Below are 7,603 nucleotides of genomic sequence, written 5' to 3' on the forward strand. Positions count from 1 at the left end.
CCACTGGACTCAAGTTGCCTAAACGGGAGAGCTGGGTTACCCGGCAACTGACTCATGTGAGTGGATTAGTTAGGTATGTTAATACCTAAGGCCGTTCACATAAAGGCAAGCATCTTATCTTTCAAGGGCATCGAGTTCTGACCTACATACGCTGCTGATAGGGACCACCCTGTTTTATGTCGTCTGATGACTTAGAAACTCATCTTCGCTTCCCTCTAAATTACAAACACATTTCCTCTATAAAAAAAAATTAAAGGCTAAAAATTTAAATTTATAAATCACATTCTTGAAGCATTTAAGAATGTTAAAAATGCGTTTGTGGCTGTAAATCGATTACCTCTTATTATCTAAACAATGATTTGGAAAAGATGTGATGGACCGCGGTCGGACAAATTTTCAACGGACACGTTGGATCAGTTTGATTGATAATATATGGTTGCGAGGAACTTTATGGGTTTTTCACCAAAAGAAGTTATAAGCGCTTTTGCCTCCTGTCCCGTGAACTCTTTGTGGTGCAATTTAGTGACCTTATAACTACTTCCCATGCATACAACGAAAACGATTAAAGAGCATATTTGATCCACCGACACTCCTCTAGAAACCAGTCTTGAAAATTTTTCTCTCAGTTAAAAGATTTAAAAGCAGAAAAGTGGAAACTGCATTACGTACTAAATTCCAGACTTGTACAGTCATATGTTGAAGCTTTCAATGTGGCCTGTGATCCACCCATGTATCGTTGTTCTTCTACTAATAGAACCAAATTCAACCATTTAAGATCACCTTTCCGTTATAAATCTTCCAGATGAAATAGAAATTAAGCAAGAAGATTGACTCAAAACTTTGAATCACCGCCACAAATGATCTAAATTACTGAAAGAATGAGAAACCACCCACGACTACTTTTTTCTTGAACGTTTTTTCCCTCTGAGAACTTTGACTTTCTGGAACCTACTGGGGCCATAATGGTTGTGTGTGTTCACTGTTCAGCACCCACCACCACCGAACCACCACTCGACACAATTCACACCCACACCCACCACTGGATCTGACTGGGTCCTTCAAAGCATGGAGCCAGGGGAGGGTGTGGGCTGAGCCAGTTAATGCCCCACCAGCGGACTCCATACGATATTTTTCTAGGTCTTGGAGCGCCTGGTCATGGGACCCACCCACCCCCACCCTTGCCGACGAACCTAACAAGAAAACCGTGCACCTCTCTTAAATCTAGGGTAATTGTGTCCGTAATTTGCGTGGCCTTTTTCTCCTCTCACGCGCTTTTTATCCCTTCCCCTTTTACACTTTACCCCCTATCTCTCCGTCTGACTCTCTCTGTGCTTCCACCTTCTCTTTTTAATACCCACTTTTTGCCCCTCCCAACCTCGCCATTCATTACTCATTTCCTCCTTTTTGACCACTCAGATTCATTTGCATTATTCTATTTCTAAATTACACTTATTTATTTTTATGTGTTTAGCATCAATATGCATCATTTTACTTGTAAATTAGTCACTGATTTCAAATTTTAACCGTTGGATATTTGTAAGACCGACACCCAACATAATACACCAACCCTATTAAATTCCGGAGATTTCTTCGTACAATTATTTCACCAATTGATGGGATGCACTTTTATTCCTTGTCTCAATAAAATATCTAACATTCTGTACCTGATTTTTTAAAATATATATTTAAAAAAAAAAAAAAAAAACCATTTCTTTTTCTTGAGGTAAAAGGAGAAAGGTGATACCCCTATGGAAAACCTAAGGGTGGGTAATACTAATGGAGGGGCCATGCCCTCCATTCACTCCAATTTCAAATTCGGTTAAAAAGTAATGTATTTAAGACTAATATTAAATAATAAAAAAATGAAAGGTGAGGCCACAAGCTGAGGTGGCTGAAATTCAATAGTAAAGTCTCTTGTCTAGCTGGCTTGGAGGTGTGCGAGTGTCAACACCCTTAAAACCTCATCTAACGTTTGATGCCACGTGGCAAAATAACCTTGAAGTTTGGACTTTTTCTTGCGGTCAACAGCAACTGAAGCTGTGACAGCGTGACTGAGCCCTTGCCCACGTTGGAGTTGGAAACTTGGAACAGTGATGACGACATGGACCCTTATCCCTCTGCCACGTGGATTAAATGAGCGTTACAGCTGGCCTCAGACGGCTGTCATTTTGTCCTTCTCGAATGGCTTCTTCTTCCAACGTGTCTCCCCTGTCCCACACGCTCCCTTGCTGACCTGTCATCTTTATGAACTGTTTATCATCTCCATACGCTTTTTTTTCCTTCAAATATACTATTTTTTTCGTTATTATTCCTGGTAGGCGCCACCGCGTCATGAATAATTTTAGGATATTTTCTTTTTCTTTAATTTTTGTTAAGTGGAGTTCATCTACCCATTCAATTATCATGCTTCATTATTATTAGTTTGAATAATATGCACACCATACATCTAGCAATAGAAATTTCTACATGACCCACAAACATGGTGGAATGAGAGAAAGAGAAACACACACAAATTGGCCTATTTTAAAAATAATAATAATTACGAATTTTTTTAATTAGCCATATTCTTTATTTAACACTATTATTAATTAAAATTCATTAAATATTTCATAAATTCATGTAATGTCATTATCATTATCTCTTTCTCATGGCATGCAATATTTTTGAAGCTCACGATTGATAAGTGATGAAAGGCTTGCTTTTTTTTTATTTTTTATAAATAAATAAATAAATTTATATTTTGATAGTGATGTAAAATATAATAGTATAATTTTAAAATAATAATAATAATTAAAACTTGATTTTCAAGTCACAGGGCGGTCTATTTTTAAAATCATGAAAGTCGCTAGTTGACATGAAGGTTCCATGAGTTGGAATTTTGGGAGTTATAAATCGCACCAATGGGCGCGCCTATAATAATAATAATAATAATAATAATAAATAATATTTTTAATAATAATGTCACCAAAATACCATTATAAACAATAACGGAGTCATAACGCTGAACCGCTCTCAGCCGTCCGATAGAAGGATATGTTAGAAATTTGAGCGCCCCACCGTCTCGAGTTCCGCGCTTTTTATCCAACGGAAAGCCACTTCGCCACGAAAGCGCGTAAACGGCGGTTACGGCCATTAAGAAATGGAAAAGAGGAGGGGCGTTAGGGTAAATAAAGTCGGGGAGACTTATGAGAGGCGGACGCGGTGCACCACAAAAGGGGTATGAGCGCCGACGGTCCAGCGGAGCAGGACGTGACGCGTGGGCCCAAAACACACTTGTATGGCGTCGCTTTCTTACATCGGACACAGATATCAGCTTAGAGTGGGACCCGCCCCCTCTATTTACTCTCTCCGCTACATGTTCGCAATTCACATATGATGGTGATGGTGATGCTGATGCTGATGATGCCCCCATGCCCCATGCATTATCATGCTTTCATGCACATTAAGCTCTCGCCCAGTCCCCGTCATTAATGCTGTAACGTTTCCGTTGATTCGTTAAGTGCGTTAATCTGTCTTATCCTTTGAAGTTAAATGTCCAAATTAGCCTCTCCCCAATCCCCATTCTCAGCTTTGAAATAATGATTATATACCAGACATTAGAAAATAGGGCAAGGGACAAAGAAATGTAATTTTATAAAATATTAGGTCATTAATCACCGAATTATATTTTTATATTTGGGAAAATAAATATTACATTCTTCTTTTAAAAATGTAATGGAACTACGAAAATGGGAAAGAGAAGGGCAATAATGTAATTTCAGAAAACGTTACGCAGCAGTTCATTTACTACACCAAAGTCTTATGATTTGACAAACAAGACCCGAAACAAACAAAGAAACAAACAGCCTCCCACTATGGCACTATCTAATCTCTCCCTCCCCCTCACACCTAACCAAAAACACAAACAAATTCTCGTTGCGGAAAACAAAATCCCGCGAGATTAACAAATTCAATTGAACTATGCCGGACATTCTCGCCGGTCAACTCGGCGGAGTTGGGCCCTCACAGACTCCCCCCTCTAACAACCCTCAGGATTATCCTTATTCTTTAAATACTTAACCAATATTTACCCTTCAATTAATTAATTAATTAGAATTAGAGTGGGAGGGGGGTTTAGGTGGCTGATTCCAAGCTTAAGCTTGTGGAGGTGAATGGGAATGGGATTCAAAAAGCAAGAATAAAGTCCCCCTCTTGATAGAAAGAAAGAGGCACAGAAAAAAAAAGAAAAAAAGAAAAGGAGAGAGAGTGAAGAGAGAGAATCTGGTGGGCTTTGAGCTGTGGTTTAGCTGTCTTCTGATGGTGTTTATTTCTTCTCTCACACACACATCTCCAAAAATCAACAACCCTTAGCCTAGCCCCCTCTTCCTTCCCATATCTTCAATCTCTCTCTCTCTCTTTCTGTATACATTTTTCTTCACTCTCTCGCTCTTTCTGTTTTCTGATTCAGTTCTCCGATCATCTTCTTCTGGATATCTCTCCCGCATTTTGGACTCAGATCTTAAGGGAGGTTTTGCAGGAACTCAGTCGGGGTTGTTTGTGAGTCAGATGTCTGGTGTGAGATGAAGAAGAAGACCCATCTCCTCCATTTTGTTCTTCTTCACTCTCTCCTCTTCTTGGGCTGCCTCGCTCTCTGTTCTGCGGAGCAGATCTCTATTTCCAGCCATGGCCACCTCACTGACGCGGAAGTTATGTACATTAAGCGGCGTCAACTTCTGTACTACAGAGACGAGTTTGGTGACAGAGGGGAGGATGTGACTGTGGATCCTTCTCTGGTGTTTGAGAACCCTAGGCAGAGGAACGCCTACATTGCGTTGCAAGCTTGGAAACAGGCCATTCTATCTGATCCTCTTAATCTTACGCTCAACTGGGTTGGATCTAATGTGTGTAACTACACCGGGGTTTACTGCGCACAAGCTCCGGACAATTCGTCCATCCGTACCGTCGCCGGCATTGATCTCAACCATGGAGACATCGCCGGGTACTTGCCGGAGGAGCTAGGTCTGCTAACTGATCTTGCATTGTTCCACATCAACTCCAACCGCTTCTGTGGGACTGTTCCGCATAAGTTTGCGAAGCTCAAGATACTGTTTGAATTGGATCTCAGCAACAATAGGTTCGCCGGGAAGTTCCCGGAAGTGGTGCTTCACTTGCCAACGCTGAAATTCTTAGATCTGCGATTCAATGAGTTTGAAGGAACCGTGCCGAAGGAGCTGTTTGATAAGGATTTGGACGCCATTTTCATCAACCACAACAGGTTCGCCTTCGATCTGCCTGACAACTTCGGTAACTCGCCGGTGTCGGTGATAGTTGTAGCGAACAACAAGCTCCACGGCTGCGTGCCGGCGAGTCTGGGCAACATGGCGGACACGCTGAATGAGATAATTCTGATGAATAATCAGTTCCGATCGTGCTTGCCTGTTGAGATCGGATTGTTGAAGAATTTAACTGTGTTGGATGTCAGTTACAATGGATTGTTGGGACCGTTGCCGAAAGAGATTGGTGGAATGGTGGAGCTTGAGCAGCTCAATGTGGCTCACAATATGCTCTCTGGGAGTATTCCTGCCAGTATTTGTAAGCTTCCAAATCTTGAAAATTTTACATTTTCATATAATTTCTTCACCGGCGAGCCACCGGCATGTTTGGGTTTGGCGGATTTCGAAGATAGGAGGAATTGCTTGCCAGGGAGGCCGGAGCAGAGGTCCGCCGGGCAATGTAACTCGTTTTTGTCCCGACCTGTTGATTGTAGCTCTTTCAGGTGTTCTCCTTTTGTTCCTTCTTTACCTACTCCCCCACCACCCTCACCACCGGTGTTCCCCTCTCCACCCCCGACACCGGTTTACTCACCTCCACCGGTGTTCTCGCCTCCGCCACCGGTGCTCTCTTCCCCACCACCACCATCACCGCCACCGCCATCTCCTTCGCCTCCACCACCTCCAGTTTACTCCCCTCCTCCACCTCCACCAGTTTACTCACCTCCACCACCCCCTCCTCCCCCACCGCCACCACCACCTGTTTATTCTCCGCCACCACCTCCACCTTCACCACCACCACCGTCTCCCCCTCCACCCTCACCCCCACCACCTTCTCCATCACCGCCTCCCCCTCCCTCGCCACCACCACCGGTATTATCGCCCCCGCCTCCAGTTTATTGCGTCCGTTCCCCACCACCGCCACCGCCAAATTCTCCCCCGCCTCCCATTTATTCTCCACCACCACCTCCAGTTCATTCACCGCCCCCACCAAGTCCTTACTATAGTTCACCACCGCCCCCGCCGCCACATCATTCACCTCCACCACCTCCCCACTCGCCACCCCCGCCTCCACCTATCTATCCATACGCATCACCGCCACCGCCACCCGTGCATTCCCCACCACCACCTGTCCATTCTCCACCACCTCCATGCATAGAACCGCCTCCTCCTTCTCCACCACCCCCATCACCACCTCCATGCATAGAACCGCCTCCTCCTCCTTCTCCACCACCATGTGTAGAATATTCGCCACCTCCACCATCACCACACTCACCACCGCCACCACCAGTTCATTACTTGCCTCCACCATCACCATCACCCCCACCACCACCTGTGTATGCTTCTCCGCCACCTCCACCATCTCTGCCTCCCCCAGTTTACTACCATTCTCCGCCCCCACCCTCACCACCTCCTCCAACCCCATGTGAAAATCCTCCACCTACTCCATCACCACCGCCCCCAATCATTTATGAGAGCCCACCACCTCCAACCCCTGTATATGAGGGGCCATTGCCACCAATCTTTGGAGTTTCATACGCTTCTCCACCGCCACCACCCTTCTATTGATTCTTTTGAGAATTTTCCTCCTCTTGACATTTCCTCAAAGAAACAAAATTTACAATTATATTAGTGGTCATGGCCTCTTTTCCCTGTTCTCCATCAAAACTTCTTCCTCTTTGGGCAATTCTCGTCGCCGGGTGAGGACTAATAAGAAGATTCAAAATGTCATAGAGCTTAATGAATTATTGCGGCAAAGGTGCTTCACCATGGTGGGTATTAGTTGTTGAAGAAGAAACAGAGAAGAGGCTAAAGAAAGAGGAGGTAAGAGGAGAAAGTCTCTCCATATTTATTTGAATTGTTATGGATATTTGAGTTGTGAAATAAAATGGCAGAGAAAGATTAGGTTGCAGGAAAGTGTATGTATAGGGATGAATGGAGACCATAAGAAGAGTTAGAAGGCAGCAGCACTTCTGCTGCTGCTGGTTTGTTGGTTTATTGTTATTATCTCTGTTATATCATACTTTTATTTCTTTTGCTTTCCAATTTATAGTATAATCATGAACATTTACTTGTATTGATTTTCAGAATTCAGATCATTCCTTCTTCTCCTTTGTGTCTTAATTTCGCTGCGTGTTTTGATTGATGGAGAAGCTCATGTTTGTGAATCAATTTAATTATGCTTGGGTGTTTCTATATTCGTATGCTTGTTCATTTTCCAAATTACTCAAAACAAGCTTCCAACTCGATTTAGGAAATGAGTATCAGTCACTCTCTCCCTATATTTCATCTCCATCTGGGGTTTGATGATGATGGGGCTTGATCTAGCAAAACCCGTGCTTCCCATGACTGAC

At 43.5% G+C, this 7,603-nt stretch overlaps 1 protein-coding gene across 1 annotated transcript; it reads left to right on the forward strand.

The window, feature by feature from the left end:
- Window positions 1–4,127: 4,127 nt before the first annotated feature.
- On the forward strand, window positions 4,128–7,360 carry LOC100259389 (leucine-rich repeat extensin-like protein 4). The gene has a single exon (XM_002281256.5). It carries the CDS (start codon window positions 4,560–4,562, stop codon window positions 6,816–6,818), a length of 2,259 nt encoding a protein of 752 aa, XP_002281292.3. The 5' UTR covers window positions 4,128–4,559; the 3' UTR covers window positions 6,819–7,360.
- Window positions 7,361–7,603: the final 243 nt, after the last annotated feature.

This window comes from Vitis vinifera, chromosome 11 (assembly GCF_030704535.1).
Source record: "Vitis vinifera cultivar Pinot Noir 40024 chromosome 11, ASM3070453v1".
NCBI classification, from domain to species: domain Eukaryota; kingdom Viridiplantae; phylum Streptophyta; class Magnoliopsida; order Vitales; family Vitaceae; genus Vitis; species Vitis vinifera.

What these genes read in the sequence shown, in the direction of transcription:
- LOC100259389 (XM_002281256.5), top strand. Translation starts at nt 4,560, where the DNA reads ATGAAGAAGAAGACCCATCTCCTCCATTTTGTTCTTCTTCACTCTCTC.